This window comes from Mangifera indica, chromosome 8 (genome assembly GCF_011075055.1).
Source record: "Mangifera indica cultivar Alphonso chromosome 8, CATAS_Mindica_2.1, whole genome shotgun sequence".
In the NCBI taxonomy this organism is placed as follows: Eukaryota; Viridiplantae; Streptophyta; class Magnoliopsida; order Sapindales; family Anacardiaceae; genus Mangifera; species Mangifera indica.
The window spans coordinates 8989052-9007924 of record NC_058144.1 but is presented as its reverse complement, the minus strand read 5'-3'; the positions used below and the strand labels follow the sequence as shown (position 1 = coordinate 9007924).

Sequence of the window (18873 nt, the reverse complement as noted above, 5' to 3'; positions counted from 1 at the left end):
AACCATTATCAAATGTTTATTATCGACATATTATAAGGTATATTAAATCATGTAAATATTCCACAATGATTTACAAGGCTAATTAATATTTTAGATAAATATTTGTAATTACAACTTATTAGTGTGTAACTCATAAAAGATGAAATAAAAATTTATGTTTGGTTATCAATATTGAGGGCTAAAACCTGTAAGAAGTTACTTAAATAACAATAAAGAAAATTTCATATACAAGTGAATATAAATTTAAATATATTTTAATAATATTTTAAAATTAAATTATCGACTTACTTAATATAATAATTGTAATGGCATCATTGTATCCAACATTTGATTATTCAATCTTAAAATAAATCTGATTCTGATAAAATTCTTCATGTAAAAAAAAAAAATATCGTCCACGGACTACCATCATTAATTGGTTACTGCAAAAATTTATTTTTATATTAAAAAAACTTTATGTTATATTATATTCTGGATTTGTCTTATTAACCAAGAACATACCAGGGTGATACAACGACGCCGTTTACGTGAATAAAAAAGAAAATTAGAAGTCTTCTAAGGTCTGATCTAGAGTATCTAAAACTGAAAGGGTGACTCTCTCTCTCTCTCTCTCTCTCTCAAAGTTGCTCCAAATTTCATAGCAGAGAGCCCTGAAAGATGGCAGATACGCAAGTTCACTGTAGCCATGCAACATTTAGGCGAAGCTCACACTTGCTATTAACACCAACAACACAGCGTACCGCCTTCGCTTCGTCTCCAAGCCGTGTCTACTTCGACACGCCCAAGACCAAAGTCTTAGCCATGGCTGTCAAGAGAAGTCCTAAGCGTCTTAAATACATCGATCCTCACTTCACTAAGGTATTTTTCTCTTCTTTATTTCTTTTATTTATTTATATGAGCTATAATTGATGCAGTTTTCTGCTTTGGAAAGCAGTTTCGGAAACGTTTTGTTTTGTTTTTAGTAGATTATATATTATCTGTTATCTCTTGCTTATTACTCATCAAAACGGTTCCATGACTAGGGCCCCTTACCTAATGCATAGCCAATATTTTAATATCTAACATCTTTATTTCTGGTAAAAAAAATTTTTTTGTCGCGTGTTGAAAAATTGAGCTCCGAAATCCGAGGGATTGGCTTTCTGCAAAAAATGATTTTGTTAACTTCCAAGACCAGTCGTCAATATTCAAATGCGAGAATATACTGTTAAAGGCAGCCACCATTTTGGTCTTTTTTTTTTTCTTAATTATATTATATTACCATTGATGTTTTGTTTCCCAAACCTAAACAATATAACTACTGCATTACAGCCTTGAAAATATTACTGATCAAGATAAATATTGTTGCTTAATTGGTTATAGTTAAATTATTTGTTATGTTTACGTGGTTGAATCTTAAAACGTGGTTGTTGCTTTAACATTGCAATAAAAGGGATTTGGGTAACCTTACATCTTGAGTGGGTCTTAATAACCTATAAAATTATATTAGCAACATCTATCTATTGTTATATCTATAACATTTCAAAGTTAATTTTTTACAAATTGATATTAATGTAAATTGGAAGGCAAGAGCAGGACCAATAAATTTGACCATTGTCACTCTGTAACAAGTCTGGTAAGATAACACCAATCTAATGTTGTTCCTCGTGTGGTTGAGTTAATGGTTTCTCATAGGTTATGATCATTATATCAGCCTTACATTTTCACTGAATTTGAGTTTGATTACTAGTTTATATTCTTGTGTTTGTTAGGAGGATGGTTTGATGTATGTTGAAGTGGATCCATCAGGAGTTGACAGTTGGAAACTCGAACCTGTTGTTGAACTTCTGAAAGAGGGAGCTGTGGGGATTATTCCTACTGACACTGTGTATGATACTACTTTATCTCTTTTTTAGTCATTGAACTTTGTATCTTTAACAGGGCTGCTGCTATTGAAATTTGAGAAACTACAATCTTAAGTCTATTTTCTTATGCACCTTTGAACTAGTTTTATTGTATTTGTTTGATTCATGAATTTTTATGCCAGTTTCATGGTGTTTTAAAGACTGAATATAGTGTTTTGAATGTGAAGCCTAAAATAATTATAATTTACATATGTATTCATCGTCGTAGGTATTTCCTAACAGAAGTTGTCTTGATCCCAGGGTTAGTGGGTGTGTATTAGAAGAAAGAGAAAATGGGGAAACTTCTTAAATCTAACATCATTTTGTTGTCTGGTTCAGTTGCAGGCTTTTTGTTTTCTCTGGTTCAGAATAATTTAAAGCTTATAATTTATTTATTTTTATTTAAAGGCTGTTAACACTTGCTTTGTTCTTAGGTATGCAATAGTGTGTCATTTGAAGAACCACTCAGCTATTGAACGTCTTAGAAGGTAGATGATGTTGTTTTTCTTGCATTATACATTTTTCTATAATCAAACTGTTCGTGACAATGTTCTTTTGGATTTTCCCATTATTGCAGAATAAAGAATATAGAGCCCTCAAAGGCAAGTATTATTGCTTCTCTCAGTTTAATAAAGAAGTTCTGATCTTGCTTATGACATGTTTAGATATTTCATTTACCTGCTCTGTTTGGATGCTTCAAGTAGAAAACACACATGAGGACCTCTTTGATATTATTGCTTGTATTAAATTTTTTACCATACACATCACTATTGACAATTTTGATGTCTCCTCTTTTCTCATGTAGCCTCTTAGTATCTTATGTCGCTCTTTCCGGGATATAGATATATATACAACAGGTTTCCCTCGAGGGAATGTTCAAGGACAGGCAGATATATTTCGAGCTGTTAAACACTGCTTACCTGGACCTGTAAGAATCTCTCCTCCATCTTATTGCTATTGTTAGCTGATTCAATCATAGTTACCCATAATTGGCATTTAAGAGCCACCACAACAGCTACTCATGGTTTGCAAGTACAGAATATGAGGGAAGCTAGAGCAATAGAAAGCATAATATGGCTTTTTCACAAGCTTTTCTTCTGATATCTGTTACTTTCCTGTCAAAATTTTAGTTCCTCATGCTTAGATAATAGATCTACAAAGAAAAACTTTCAGGTGATGTTTACCATAAGACAATTTTCTGGGTTCAGCTTCTCTGATCATTGTGTTTCTTTCTTTTGCATATCCTGGTATCATATTAGTAATGTTGATAATGCAAATGCATGTTTACTGGATGTCTATCATTGCATTGGGTATCTCAAATCTTTTAAATGTTTAATTTGTCCTGATAAAGTTTCTGTGGAACAGTACACTTTCATTTTAACTGCCAGTAAAGAATTGCCTAAACAATGCATAAGATATGGTACTACAACAGCCAGATATGCTTTGAGAAAAAATGTGGGTGTCCGTATCCCTGATGATGTCATATGCCAAGCAATATTGGGAAAAATGGATGCTCCATTGATATCTACAAGGTTTGTTTGAACAATGTTGATAAAAACTGGTAGTTTTTGTCATTTTCCCATTCATTCCCTTAATTGTTTTTCCTAATTGACAGATAAAAATATTATTAGTATTTTGTCATTATTGATCATTAAGCGAACTAAATGCATTTATTATGATCTTAGACTGAATCTATGTTTCTTGCCTTAGCGTCGAATCGCCAAGGGAGAATGAATGGATGATGGATCCGGTGGTGATAGCAGATATATATGGACCAGAGGTATGAGTACACTTAATGAAGATTGGTTTGTTTAGGTCAATCAATTTATTATAGAGTGAACTTTAAAATAATAGGGAAGTCATGTCATTTCATTGTATTTAAATGTTCATCCTTTTATTAAGATTAATGTTTTTATTACATTGCTTGAAGTGGTTATTTTCTGTTTAAATTTGTGAATGAACTATAAGATAGGTTTCTTTGTCAATGGAACTCCTCTGCTTATCTCAGTTTCTTTTTTTAACAGTTTGATGAGTTAATTGTAAAGGATATCTGACAAATTCCCTAATTCACCGTGCAGCGGTCTGCCCACCTTCTACATGGTCCTCTAAATATGGGAAATTGAATAAGGGTGCCTGCTGAATTTACTTGCCTTTTTTGTATTTACTTGAGAGAGGGAGAGAGAGATCATAATTTTCACTTTAAATGTTAACAAGTTTAGTGCATCTCTTTGGATTTTTAACTATGAGAAAGCCTAATTGTAGTCATGATTCATGGTGAACCAGTTCCTGTACCCGTCAGATGTAAAATTTCTTTCTTGCTCTTGATTTTTAGTATTTTATGTCTTATTTTAGGGCCTTGATTTTGTTGTTGATGGTGGTGTAAGAGTCGCTGATCCTTCCACTGTAGTTGACATGACTGGGGCTTATCCAAAAGTTATCCGGCCAGGAAAAGTATGCATATCTTCTATATTTCTCCATTGTTAGTGAATCATATAAAAATATATAAAGGTGGGAGTGCACTGTCGCCTTTGTTTGGAAATTTTGCTCATAAAAGCTTGGATTTGGCAATGCTGACACAGTTTATAAATTAATTTCTTCGTATGGTTGGGTGAATTCTTATTACTGTTGTATTTTACATCTGAACTTATGATTCTACAATGTTTAGGGACCTAAATTACACTGGATGGAAGATATCGATGCTGATGACTCAGAGACACTTAAAGATCTCATACCTTCTGCCACGTAAGATGTTCTCACACATTAATCCAACAAAAACCTGTACAAAATTATAGTTTGTCTTGCATTCATCACTGGTTCTGTGGCATTTCAGTTTTGGGTCACAGAATTAACATGACCCTTGCATAGAGAATATGTCTATGTTTTGTAAATGTCTGGTCAAGAAACGCTACTGCAAATTTCAATGTATGCATTTACACCGAATGCTTTATCCAGGCAACTACTAAATGGTCAATTGGTTTGAGGCTAATGAAATTACATCTATAGAGATTATCCTTGCTATATTTGCACTGTTGTGCTTTCTTCTAGACAAATAAATGAGTTTACAGATGTATCAGAAACAGATCAAACCACGGCTATGGTACTGCCTTTATGGGATGAGAAAATATAGATTTTAGAGTGGCCACTAGTTCGGTCCATCATAAATTTTGGATTTAATGACTTGCGACCACGGAAGGCACTTTTACAGTTGTCAAACTCTAGCAGGGGACTGTTCTGTTTGGTATTCAGTGGTAAGTAATAAATTTTTCAGAAGTGTCATCAATCTTTTATCAATTCAAAGTCACAAACAATAAATTTAGTTATTTGAATGAACAGAAGTATAACATATCATTCAACCGACCTACCCCCCATATTTACCCATATAGTAACCCATGTGAATTCAGTATTAAGTAGTACACCAAGCTATTTGAGAGTCTAATCTTAATACAGTATTTGCGGATAGGAGTATTCAAAATCGGTTATCTGAATTAGTTTGATAATTTTTTGAGTTGAATTTAACTTTTTTGGAGAAAATTATAAACTGAAATGGAATTTATTTAAAGTATAATTGATTTTGAATTAAATAAATAATAATAATTAATTAAATTAAATTTTTAGTTAACTGGTTTTCAATTAAATTGTAAAGGATTATTCTGTTTTATTAATATTATCTTTTTAAAAAAATGGTTTTAATATTTTATTAATTTTTTAAAAACTAGTTCAGTTTAATTAATGAATAATAAAAAATAAGCAAACTAGTAAATGAATTAAAAACTGATTTTTCTATAATATTGAACTGGTATTCGAATCAAAATTTCAAATAATCTATTTTTTGTTTTAAAAATCAAATTGATTCGGTTATTAAATAATTTTAAATACTCTAAACTTATTGGTTTCAAACCCAAACCCTTTTAAGATAGTTTGAGGCTTTGACATCTAGCCATTTAAACTTCCATTTGGGGGTGATGAACATAGTTTTGTTGTTACCAAAATTGCTTATAGGAGTTAATCCGATGCTACCCCCGTTAAAGCAGGCAATCTGCTAGCCATGACACGGTGGTCCTGAACTTCGAATATAATTTTGGAACCCTAAACCCAGAGTTGCATTTTGTAAATAAAAAACGTGAAGTTAGATTTAGTGAATTTAAGATTCAACAACGCGTCTCAAAACAATTTTTTTTTACACAAAAATGGTGAAAATATGTTTGGTATTAAATTTTGAAAAATGATTTCACCTTTCTCACTTTTTACTAAATAGCTAAGTTGACACATTTGAAGATGAAAATTAATTTATGAGACAGAATTACCAAAACCCCCTTGAAATTTAAAATAATTACAAAGCATAAAACCTCATCATCATCTTTTACATATTCAACTTCAATCTCCTAGTTAGTAATAACGTAAATTATCCATGTTTAATTTGCATTCATGTTTAATTCTTGTTTTAAATATGTTGTTTCAAATTTTTGAATTCAAAATGTATTAAACACGTATTTTATACGTTTTTCGTATTAAATGCATATTTTTGTCATTTTTTATGTTTTATGTTTTTTATAAATTTTTTAAAGTACAAAAATGTCTCTTGCATTTTCAATTAATTATCATAATGTTATAATTATATAAAACAAAAAACTCTATTTTTTGTTATCCAAATCCTTAATCTCTCTTAATAATTTTTTTTAATGATGATTAAATCTAAATTATATATTATGTTATATTAGGTTTAATAGTCAATTAGATACTTTATATTTGAATTGTTAACCAAAAGATTTATAAAAAGTGTTAAAATTATGTTTGATATTATCGTATTTTTAAAAACATATTATTGAAAATGTGTCGTATTAAACTCATATATATATATTTTATATTTTTTCTACATTTGAATTTTATGACCCTTTTTTTATAAACGTATTTTTTTACCATTTTTCATATCATAACCATATGATTTCCGTGACCATTTTTTTCCAATTCTGTATTTACTAATTACGTTCAATCTTGATGAAACAAGTGATGGTTCACAAAAAACAGGGAGGTGTTGTTATCTTACAAAAGGTTGAAAGAAATTCTGCCTTCATGTTTTTGTGCAACCTGCAATAAAATTTTCAGCCCGAGAGTGCAAGTAAGTCATAAAAATCATTTTTGAGGTGGCCATGGTAGTTAATGAGGATGTGAAGTTATTTAAACAAGCAGTTATGAGGCTGACACCAATAGAGTTGTGGTAGTTGCCTCCATCTTTTCCCGGTTTCCTAGACTTCAAGCTATATGGAGACAGCACACAAAACATTTGATAAAATTATACAAACACTTCAGCTCTCAACCACTTGTGGTACCTCCTACCAGCAGCTGTCAAAGTTCATCTTCCTTGTTCTTGCTTAAATGTGAAGTTTCTATGATGGGTTTGTTGTTGAAGTATCCTAGAGTACTGGTTTTTTGTTTTGTATTGATGATGGTAGGTGCATTGAACTCAGCTCACTCAACTGTTTTGCTTCATTTTACTCGAGCTCCCTCTGTAAGGTCAAGGTTCTCCACTGCTGTTTTTGAGTACTCAATTAGAAGACCAGATGGCTCTAATGCTTGTAAAAACAATGGCTGTTCTTTACATTGTGAGGTACCGTTACTGATATTGAACTTTGAACGAGAATGGGAAAGCTAATTTATATTTAGTTTTGACATATAATGCGTTGCTTAAAGGAGAAAGATACTTGGAAATTTTCTCTTATGAAATTAATTGTTGACCTCTTCCAGGTCCCTCAGTGAACAAATGCTATTCTGACTTCCTAGGAACAAAAATTAAGCTTTTCGGCTATCATGGCACAGCTATATGAAACTGCATGAATTTGTTGAGGTCTATTATGGAGTTTTAAGATTTGTAACTTGTGTTGTGCAGCTTGATGGCAAAAGCTTGAAACAGTGTCCTATTGATGTTATTGTGTTCAAGAATTTGAGTGTAAACCATGAACACCATTTTCTTCTCAATGCCACAACCCTCAGCGGGGAGAGAAACTCCTCAGCTTATTCATGGTTCATTGGTAAGCACTTTGAGCCCCATTATATTTTGCTTGTTTTTCAGCAGTTCACGGTTCTTATTTCTGGCCAGTCTCATGTTTCTCTAATAGACACAATTCCCCCAACTGCAACAATTTTAAGCAAACAGAATTACACTAATGCTGAGCGAATAACGATTGACATTAACTTCAGTGAGACTTGTGCTGGAAGGGGTGGCTTTAAATGCTTGAACTCATCAAACTGTGATGTAAGTAATGATCTTGCTCAGAACACTGCATTTTGTTATATATCATGCAAGTTTCCGTCATTATGTGTTCTGTGTGTGAAATGTGAATGAGTTTTATCTTCTTTTGCAGGTCATCATAAATGGTCCAGCTCATCTAGATGCATCTTCCCTTAAAATTATCAAACCTAACATCAAATACAAACTTGACATAATACTTTCCAGGGAAAATATATATGGTCGTGTGGTGATTAGAATGGCAGAAAATTTTTGTACAGATATGGCAGGAAATGTTTTTACAAGGACAAATGGTTCCACCATAGTGATTCGCTTTGGTAAGACATTGAAAGCTATTAAATTTCACCGAGAATGCTGGGTAGATTATTGAATATTTCCTTGTTTTGATAATTCTATTATTCATCCTTGAATGGGTGTCTTAGATAGAAGACCAGTTCTTGCTGATTTATGGATGTCCCTTCCTGCCTATGAGTTGGAGTTTAATGGGGTCCCTAGAACTGTCCTCTCAACTAATAAAATGGAGGACTTGGAACTTTTCTTAGACTTCAGCATTCCCATTATGAATTCAACAGAGCAAATCCTGAATGCATTTCGATTGAATTCAGGAAGCTTAATAGTTATCCATCATAGATGCCATATGAATCGCAGGTTTATGTTTAAAGTAAGTAGGCAAATTCAATCTTGTGTAAATATTTCTGTCCAGTTATGCTTATACGACTTCATGTTATTCTGACAAATTATGTTATTCTGACAAATTCTCTTCATTTTGTAGCTCACAAATATACCAAAAACTGAAATAATCACTGTTGAACTACAAGCAGGTTCTCTTATCAGCATAACAGGCACTCCTGTTTCACCTGTTCCTGCACTCACATTTCTTTATGGTACACATTCTGTGCTCTTCAGAGTATTTCCTGTACTTCTTTGTAGCTGTCCATGGAGCTAAATTAGCTAATTTTCTTCCAAGATTCTGTCAACCCCGGGGTAGGGCTAAGTACAAGCTCACAAAGCATCACAAAACAACCCAGCATCAATGTGATAGTTGAGTTTACTAAGCCAGTTTTTGGCTTTGAGGCTTCCATGGTAGATGTGGATGGAGGGAGACTTACAAGGCAGGTGCATATGGTGTCATAGATACAATTAATGTTGTCATTAGAGATAAGTATAAAACATTAATCAGAAGGGCCTACATACATCGGTGCAGGTTTAAGGAATTTTCGAGAGCTCTATACTCAATGACAGTCCAGGCAGAAACTCAGAATCTAGTCTCCATTTCCATTCCTGCAGGCAAAGTCAAAGATGTTTCAGGCAACCAAAATCTGGCATCCAACAGACTTCAAGTAAAACACTGTAAGAATAATTCATGTTCCTTCTGATAGCCACTTAAAGCCTACACATCAATAGCTATTTAACTACTTAAGGCTTGTTTTATACAGATTCGACCCCTGCTATATCAACTGCACTACACTCATTTGTGACTGCTGGAATATTAGCAACATCATTGACAGCAGCTATTCTTTCCCTCTCCTCTGCAAATCTTGGAGCAATAGGCAATCTGCACTCAGGGAGTACAAATTTTGTTGCTTCAGACCCCTCAAAGAATCTGCATGTAAGTAATCTGTAGTCTGATAATGCCCAATGCAAATAATTTTAGTCTGGTTTAAATATCTCAGAAACTTTTATCGCAGGGAATGATTGGACACCTACAAGTTTTTGTCCTCTCGGACTGGCTCCTAACTAACCAACCCATTGAATATTCTGAGACAATGAAAGGCCTAAGGTGGCTTATCCCTCGTCAAAAGCTTCCTTGGAGAAAGAATAGGGATTCAGTCTGGCCTAACCATGTTTATTTGGCTGAAGAGAAAATCTCAAAGGAAATTAGATACCTACCAATTGAATCTTCTCATGAAAGAAAGTCATACCCACAACATGAACTACTTTTTCCAACTGGAATTGACCCAAAGTTTGGCGGGCTGTTTGGATGGCGTAACATAAGCTTGAAAAGTACTCCTTATGGGCTACTTCTTAATTCCAGTGAATACTTCACTTATTTTTTGGTTAGTATCTAGTATCTAGTGTTGTAAAGTTATTTTGCATTTGAAAGGGAGATTCTTTTCTTAAATGTTGTATAAATGGTCTTGCAGAGAGGAGAGCCATTGTCTGCTACCAATGTAGTCAAGAAACTGGAGAACTATAAGGGGTACCTTCAACATTGATTGTTATAAATTCAGTAGTAAAATATTTACTGTTGTTAGTGACTTGTGCATTGCTGAAATTGTTCACAGGTGGCAAGACTTGGGGATGAACTTGTTCTGGCTTGGTGTTGGATGCAGTAGCTTACTGATAATTCATTTTCTAACATTACTTTTCTTAAGATGGAGGATGGGAGCTCCAGCTCATGGGATGCTTTCGGTTTTGAGGTTTGCACTCTTTCTTCTAATTCTCATGCTACCTTGTATCTGCCAGTCTTCAGCATTTGTAATAAGAGGTGAGAAATACAAAACAAGGGCTTTCTGGTTTAGACTATTCCTCTCTTCGGATTTTTGAATTGATGAAAATTACATAATTGTTGCAGGTGGTACTACAGGAGGAATAATTACAGGGGCTCTATTGCTAGCCATCCCAGCAGCACTTATTCTATCAGTTTTCCTATTTCTTGTTATTGCTATCTTTTTAGGAAGTTTTGCACAGTATAAAGAAATCAGGTACGTGGCTCTAAAGGAGAAGTGGCATACAAAGCTATGGTTTTTCTTTACTGGAAGGCCATCTATAGGGAAATGGTTTTACAGGGAAGGGCTGCCTTCCTCTTTCTTCGCACTCTTTGGGATTCTCTTTGAGAATCGAAAAGGTCCTCCATTGTTTGTCATTGTCGATGAGAACGACCCTAACACCATACCTAGGTGGATAGAAAGCAACCAAAGTGGGATTGGAAGAATGAAAGCTATCAGCTCAGACAACAGCAATGAAGAAATCAGAATTCCTACGTCCGGGAGGATATTGGGGTGTGCTAAATCCTCCTATGTTGTTCTTGATCTTTTAAGAAGAATCAGTATGGGGGTAATTTGTGGAGCTTACTCTTTGAATAAATTAAGCCAAAGCCTATTTGCTTTGACAATCACACTGCTACAATTCATGTGTTTGTTTACTCTCAAACCATACATCCGAAGAGGAGTCCAAGCAGTGGAATGTATGGCTCTGTTGTGTGAAGTAGGCGTTTTTGGTCTATGTATCAGACTGAATAACTCACATCCAACCGAAGCAAAAACTCTTGGATTGTTAATGATAGGCCTGCTCTTCCTCACTTTTGTTACTCAACTTATAAATGAGTGGTATGCTATAATACAAAGCATTTTAAGACTTTCTCAGCCCCAAAAAAATTCTTTCAAGCTGGGATTGAAGTTTGTTGCTAAGGGCCTTGTGTTACCTTTCCTTCCAAGGAAGTATTGGTCAAGATTCATCCCTGCTTCCTCCAAACCAGTAATAGGCCTAACTTCAGTCACTCCTCAAAGTCCCGAAACTGAATATGTTAGAAGAAATACTAGAGGACCCAGTGCCGACCCCTTTAGTGCCATGACTGCAACAGTAGTCCCTGTACTCAGTCCTGGCTCACCAGGCCTTAATGTTAGTCAAACAAACAGTACACAGCAAAGAGTTGCAGAAGGTAAGCGGGCAAAGGGACCGAAAATAGAGCCCAAGAATGAGATGAAGAAGCTAAGAGAGTTGGCAAAGGCTAGTTTCTATGGAGATTTAACTAGTGGGGGAGCTAGTACTAGCAATGCATTTAGGCTGGAATCTCACTCTCCTGAAACCTCTGATGACCCTGAAGCCTCCACTTCCAAATTCAGGAGATAATGTTTTAAGTGACAAGGCTGCGGAAAAAGGGTGTTGAAATTCAACTTTCCAGTGCAGTTAACATCTTTTTTGTTTCAGATAGACTTGTAGCATGACTTTGAACAATTAACTACAATGTTTCAAGCGAATTATGTGTATTTGTAAGACCTGAAAGATAAATTTTCCATTTGAGTTTTCATGCTCAACTGACAATTTATCAGAAATGCATGTTTACTCTTATGGTGTCAACCGAAAATTCAAAATGAACGAACAAATTCTCCAGAATACTGCTACATTTCAATACACATCCTCGAATGACAAACCGAAAATACAACTTGTGAATCTAACAGTTCACGATGGAAATGGAAACTTCAACTACAGTCTCCTCTACACTGCAACTACAAAATAGTAATAGCCTAAAAAACACAAGTCTGAGAAGGTAAAATTCCCTGAATCTAACATTTAAGAATACGTTGGCTAAAATTCAACTAAGCTTAAGAACTTAATTGAGACAAACCACATATGAAGTTAATATGAAGGCAGACAATATAGGAGAATAGCTTCAGAGAAGAACCTATACATCATTGCCAAAACTTTTCCATAGCACTCTTCATCATTTATACTCTGGCTGATCATTGTCATCTTCTGCAAAAAGTTCAGAGAAAGATTCTCCAATTATCTTCTGATTCACAGGTGGCATGAGCAACCGATTGAGGCCATGTACTACAAGCCAATTGCTTGTATACATATCCGGAAGGACTATAACTGGAGCACCATTAAGCACAAGGACATCACCAGACCAAGTCAGATTAATCACAAACCCTTCTGAAAACGTTTGCAAAATTGTCCCATTAGAAAGTCTACCCATATCCTTCCAACTAAGCAATCTTGGAACGATATGCTGCCGAAAAATCAACAAATAGTCAGTAATGTTTGTCACATATGCTTCCATTGCTTCATCAGGTGGCGCAAAGATTGTCAATCTTGTATGATCTCTAAACCCTGACAATTGAAGGCCAAGAAATGTCGCCATTGTTGTATACCCTCTTAACCTTAGCCAATTAGATGCCTTGCCAAACTCAGCAACTTCAAAACCATACTGTTTAAGTTCACTCTGAGAGGAAAAATTATTAACTATAGTAGTTGGAGGAGGACTCGGCTCATGTGCTGAAAAAGAAGTGCTAGTAGTAAAATGAAATGAAGTATCAAAGAACGCATTCATCCCATATATAACCAAAGGCCCTTCATCATAAAGAGGAGATTCGTCGATAAAGATACCATTAATCGAACACGGTGCATTGAAATCTGAAGTAGTGACGATCAGTGAGTGATTTGACAACAGCGTGGGGATTCTTGTGCCAAAAGGAAGACTCTTGAGAGTATTTCGATAGAGTTGTAGTGGTGATATGTGATATTGAAGCTGGAGAAGAGACAACCGACCTGACTGAACGAAAGCAAGATCGGATGGAGCGAAAATGGTTATGATTTTAGAATCAAGATCGAGGGTCTTGGAGGTAATTTGAAGGGTAAGTGCCATGGAGAGAAAGCCAGAGTTTGCGAGAATGTCCAGCGCGTTGGATAAAGCTGTATCAGATGCAAAAGCAACGTTAGAAAATGAGAAAATAATGAGAAAGAAGAAAAGGGAATTTGCCATGGAAGACTTGGCTTTAACGCTCGTTCTTGGTTTACAATTTCTGCACATCATCCAAAAGAGATTTCAGGCTACAAGAGCGGGAAAAAACGTTATGCCAATTGCCAGTTTATCATACTTGTGACCAAACTGTGAAAAGTACAAAAATATGGGGGTGTACAGGTTGCGGTCGCCTATGTCAAACCAAACCATATTAAATTAAATCAAACTAAATTAAAAAAATAATTATTGGAATTACAATTTGGCCCTATAAAAAAGAAAAAGCCAAATGTGGCTCCTAAACAATCATATTTGAAGAATCAAAACATTGTTAATTGGAAAAACTTTTACAACTATTCATGCACATTTACATAATTAATGCTATAATGGGTACAATTTTTATATATAATTTTATACATAAATAACGATATATCATTAGATATTTAAATAATTAAAAATTAAAAATAAATTAATATTCAACCACAAGAAGATATGTGAAAGTTTATGTATAAAAATTATGTGCATAATTTTATTGTATTTACGTAGATATAATAAATTAACAATTTTTTAAGAATATATAGTTTTTAATGAAATTCTCTCCATTTGCCAACATGAGCCATTTTCTTTGATAACATTGTTATTTTTGTGTTGTGATGATGAAAGTAATTGGATATACATGTTAATGCCAGTTTGATGTGTTCCACTAAGAAAAAGCATGTTTTACCAAGAAGAAATATATTTAAACTTCCTTGTATATTGTGAGGGTGAATTTTTTGGTATAGGATATAGTGATTTGTAACCTGAATGTAGCGGTTGATGCGAACCAGATCGAGTCTAAACACTCTTTGACTCAAGTTCAAATCTAATAAAAAATAGTTCAGTTCGAATTTGTCGAGCTAAAATTAAGTCTGATTTGAATAAAAAATAACTCAACTCAATTTGGTTCAAATTTAATATGATTTCGTAGTTTGAATCAACAGTTTGAATTCATAGCTTGGTTTAGTTCGAATTCATAGTTTGAATTGATTATTATAATTTACAATCCGGATTTGTAGCTTGTTTGTGATTTATTGACAAAACGATGTTGTTTTATAGCTAAATCAAGCTATAAAATTGAACTACCAATTTAAATTATAAATTCGAGCCAAATTACACTATAAATTTGAACTATTGATTCGAGTTATAAATTCAAATTTAATACTAACTCGAATTCAGTTCAGTTTAAAAAATGAGTCAAATATTTTGGTTCAAATTTAAATTAAACAGATTCAAAATGAGTTGAATTAAGCCTAATCTATTTTTGAGATCAAGCCTGATTAGTTCACATCCAAGGCTACCTGAATGGACGAAATAAGTTAATGATGCTCATATCCTTGATTGTGTGAATTTTATTATGAAACGTGGAAAGTGGGAATGGATGTGTTAATATGGAAGTGATAATGGCATGAGATGGACATGATGCATGAAACTTTTCTGATCTGCAAGTAGAACCCTTACTTTTTGTATTTAGGGCATTACAAACATGCTTGAATGTATGATGGAATGTATGCAATCAATTAGACATTAGATCAAGCAAAGAATAAATTGAAAATAGGGCTACAACATATATATATATATATATATATATATATATATATATATATATATATATATATATATAAAATCATCTTAATGATAAATTTGATTGTGACATGTCTAAGATTATACAATATTAATGTTATATATGATCTCTTGTTATAAATTAATATACATTAGGGAAAGAAAATTATTCAAAAAATTATGGGGGTAACATGTAATTTATTTGAGGAATTTTTTTTTGTCTTTGTTAACAAATTTAACAAATGGGCAGAAAATTGAATTTCTTAAATATAAAGGATATAAATGTTATTTCGTCAAATCTTGGGTAAAAAATAGTCATTTGGTCAATATTAAATGGTTCGTTGTGCCTTTTCCTGACCTCAACTCAAATCATCGTATTCGATTTTCCCTTAAATAAATAATCAAGGAATAAAAAAATAGGAGCTTCTCTTTTCCCTAAAATTTACAAAAAAAAAACAATAAATATAAATTAAAAGAGTGGTGAAGAAGGAAAGTTTTCCTTTACCTTCTTCACCCGAGAATTTCTTCTTCATCAATGGCTACTCCACAGTTACAAACCTCTGGAATGCTGTCTAGAGAACAATTAATTTATCTCTTCAATCGCTTCGCTTTCCTCACCTCTCAGCCTGGTAACTTTCCTTTCTCTCTTTTCTTATTTCTTTAACTCTTCCTTTCAATTTCGGTCAGCTCATTGGCATTTCTTTTTTGTTTCTTTCTAGATGTGAAGAAAAGGGTAGCTGATGCTGTGAAGGACAACAAGGTTAATTTTTTTCTCCATATTTTTCTGTCATTTCCATATATACTTTTAGTTGGTTTGTTGTTGTGTTTGGTTTAGATGTATCTTTGAGATTCATTGCACAATGTGATTATCACGCTTATTCATATTGCTTCAAGTGAGTTTGATTAATTATTTCAATTACCTGCCTGCAGGAACTTGTAAAGTGTACAATGTTTCTTTTAAGAGTTGACATCTTGTAAAGTGTTATTCCTCTAGTTGCACGCATGGACTAGTCCATGTATTTGTTTTGCCTGTTTCTGAAAATTTAGGTATTAAATCATTTAATTGATTTTATGTAGGAAGCTGTTGCTGTTACCACTGCAATTCAGGAAGAGATATTGCTTGAGATGGGTGTTGGTGAGTTTTACATAGTTGACATATATATACACAAGCGGTTCTTGAAGAGGCCATTCACTTTTTCATTTTTCTCTTTAAAGTTAATAACTTGCTTCAATTGGGAAAAAGTTTAAGTATCAGTTGCCTAGATGATTAACATCCTTTCCCTGCAGGTGTATTTATCATTTCACATATGCAAAACCTGCAGGCTGGAACTAGAATTTCCAAGTCTAAATGGAAAAATGTTTGCTTAGATTCCTTATTGAATTACTTATGAGTGTCTTAAGATATCTTAATTGGTAAAGACGAGATTCACAACAATTAGTTTTTTCTTGGGGTGAGAGCAGACGAGTCTAGGAAATTTAGATGTATTACTTCACTTCTCTTTACTCTCATATTTTATTGAAACTTTAGATGTATTGTTCCCCTATTCCTTGCTGCACACTTTATCATATGAAGCCTGAAAAAGAATTAAATTATTTAGTTACATCTGGAGTAAGGTTCTGGCAATGTTATGTGTGTTGGGACCAGACATGCTCTGGTTTCATGCCAAATGATTTTAACTTTCCCAAGACTGCGTAAATTGCCTTAAATCTGATGTGGTCATTCTTTTGCCAAAGCCTTAAACCAACTAGACTACATGCTGGTGTCATAATAAATAAACTTGGAAGGGAATGATGCTTAACTTGGCATTGTTGATCTCTAGTGTGATTTTTAATCAAAGAGGATTCACTGTGATCTTTATCCTGCTCCATTCATCTTTGGTTGTTGATATAGATGCAATATATTGCTTACATGGGGGTCAGTCAGTCTAGTTACAGTCCATTTAAATACTGGTTCCAAAGCTTTAATATTGGACTGAAGATGCCATAATATGTTAACTATCAATCTGCCTACTCTCTGGATTTTAATAATTATTAGAGTCTTTAATTGTGGATTATACTGTTACTGTGATGCATTTATGCTGTAAGATTGTTCAGAGTGTACTGTTTTCTTAATCACAGATCCGAGATTTGGTATTGCTTGCCTGGGGAAGGTGAATATGACTTATGAGAATGATCAGGATTTGATGATAAAATTATACGAGTTTATTGCAAAGTAAGCTCTCTCCCTCTTTTCTTCATTGTGAAATTTATAATGCCAGTGATTTCTACAAAAGAAGTCAAAGTAACAGTTATTGATAATCATGCATTTGTGTCTCAGTTATTGAAGAGGAAAATATTGGACAACTATGATTGATCAATGGAAACTAATTACAGAAACTGCTTTTAATTTCTTTTTGGTGGACAGTAGGTTGTCTAATTCTTTCTTTAGCTGATTGTGTTCATCCTATTTTATTACAGTGAAGAGGTAGTCTGTGATGAAGCTGAGCTTGGACCAGACGAATTTGCTGAAAGAATGCATAACCAACATATAGTACAGGAACAGGTACAGTTGAATCGACGTTTTAAAAAAAAAAATGTTTGTGAATTCATATTGTCAAATTGCTGAGGTGATTGTTTTCTGCAGCAACTGGAGATGCTGAAATACATGCGTAAATTTCACTTGGATGACCAATCTGCAATCCTTGAGAAGGTACATGTCCCTTTGATGTTCATATATGAGCAACATTGGATAGAAGTTCAGACTTGAATGTGCATGGTGATTTGCTTAAATAGGAAGAGCATCTCACATAAATGTGTATCACCATGCTTGAATTTAGAAGTTATTATGTATTGACAAAACTTTACAGGCTATATAAGATGGTCATTTAATTTTTAATTTTCTGTGTGTAACTTGAATATCCAAACTAGATTTAATGAGTGAACCCAATCTCTCTCTCACTCACTCACTCAAGTTGCCTCTCTGTTCTAAACAGGTACGCCAGCAGATGGAAGATGCCAATTTTGACAATGCAGCATCGGTTTTGTCCTCAGAGCAAATTCAGGAGATCGTTCGAAGGCGGGTATCACCTTTATTTATGCCAAGATAGATTAAAGCCTGTTTCCTTTGATCTAGTTTTATGTAATCCTATATATTATATGTTACTACTTAAGCGGAAAGGAAATTGCAATGTGAATCAAGTTTTTCAGTATTTAATTAACTAAATGAATGGCTTAAGTTCTTATTTCTTCTTTCCATTGTGGATGATCAACTGCATTGACAGAGCAATGCAGTGAGACATTTTTTGCCTCGATACACTCAATATTTTGGATAATAAGAATGATTATGGACGTGGAATCTGAATGGCATGCAGCTACAGAACTTTTTTTTTTTTCGGTAAGTTACAGAACTTGATTGCTTCTAACACAAACGCACCAGAATAAGCTGTTGACGCTAGAAGACGTATGTGGACTGTGGACGTTTGTTTCTGGAAGTTGGGTTTAATTGAAACAAATCCCATAGATCAAGCGCAGAAAAATGTACAGCACTAGAACGGATGACACCAAAAATTTTGGATGCTTAAATTCTCTCTACATGATTAATAAGTTTTGTAATTATAAACAGTGGTAAGGCGGAGGTGGCCGAGTTGGGTGGCCGAGTTGGTCTTAGGCGCCAGATTAAGGTTCTGGTCCGAAAGGGCGTGGGTTCAAAT

At 33.9% G+C, this 18873-nt stretch overlaps 4 protein-coding genes across 8 annotated transcripts; 3 read left to right on the top strand and 1 right to left on the bottom strand.

The window, feature by feature from the left end:
* The first annotated feature begins 564 nt into the window (after nucleotides 1-564).
* On the top strand, nucleotides 565-4900 carry LOC123222403 (uncharacterized protein YciO). 4 transcript variants are annotated; one of them, XM_044645152.1, is made up of 9 exons: nucleotides 565-858; nucleotides 1749-1864; nucleotides 2315-2368; nucleotides 2458-2482; nucleotides 2686-2808; nucleotides 3246-3412; nucleotides 3591-3660; nucleotides 3959-4009; nucleotides 4233-4308. In XM_044645152.1, exons 1-8 carry the CDS (start codon nucleotides 658-660, stop codon nucleotides 4001-4003), a joined length of 801 nt encoding a protein of 266 aa, XP_044501087.1. In that variant the 5' UTR covers nucleotides 565-657; the 3' UTR covers nucleotides 4004-4009; nucleotides 4233-4308. The 4 variants fall into 4 exon arrangements, 3 of the variants coding, with proteins under 3 accessions (XP_044501087.1, XP_044501086.1, XP_044501085.1); XR_006503626.1 differs by having other exon boundaries at nucleotides 3905-4009; XM_044645150.1 differs by lacking the exon at nucleotides 3959-4009 and adding an exon at nucleotides 4546-4900 and having other exon boundaries at nucleotides 566-858; nucleotides 4233-4331.
* Nucleotides 4901-6893: 1993 nt separating this feature from the next.
* LOC123222985 lies at nucleotides 6894-12104 on the top strand. Of its 2 annotated transcripts, XM_044646024.1 has the most exons (13): nucleotides 6894-7485; nucleotides 7765-7906; nucleotides 7994-8130; nucleotides 8240-8441; nucleotides 8547-8785; nucleotides 8897-9008; nucleotides 9092-9236; nucleotides 9329-9474; nucleotides 9561-9733; nucleotides 9813-10181; nucleotides 10269-10324; nucleotides 10410-10612; nucleotides 10700-12104. In XM_044646024.1, the coding sequence occupies exons 1-13, from the start codon at nucleotides 7267-7269 to the stop codon at nucleotides 11974-11976; spliced, it is 3420 nt and encodes a 1139-aa protein (XP_044501959.1). In that variant the 5' UTR covers nucleotides 6894-7266; the 3' UTR covers nucleotides 11977-12104. The 2 variants fall into 2 exon arrangements, with proteins under 2 accessions (XP_044501959.1, XP_044501958.1); XM_044646023.1 differs by having other exon boundaries at nucleotides 7765-8130.
* Nucleotides 12105-12568: 464 nt separating this feature from the next.
* Nucleotides 12569-13609, bottom strand: LOC123223939 (putative fasciclin-like arabinogalactan protein 20). Its single transcript, XM_044647439.1, has one exon. It carries the CDS (start codon nucleotides 13607-13609, stop codon nucleotides 12569-12571), a length of 1041 nt encoding a protein of 346 aa, XP_044503374.1.
* A 1999-nt stretch (nucleotides 13610-15608) lies between these two features.
* Nucleotides 15609-18407, top strand: LOC123223019. The gene is made up of 7 exons (XM_044646072.1): nucleotides 15609-15813; nucleotides 15904-15944; nucleotides 16262-16319; nucleotides 17303-17396; nucleotides 17642-17726; nucleotides 17808-17873; nucleotides 18157-18407. Exons 1-7 carry the CDS (start codon nucleotides 15720-15722, stop codon nucleotides 18268-18270), a joined length of 552 nt encoding a protein of 183 aa, XP_044502007.1. The 5' UTR covers nucleotides 15609-15719; the 3' UTR covers nucleotides 18271-18407.
* The last annotated feature ends 466 nt before the right edge of the window (nucleotides 18408-18873 follow it).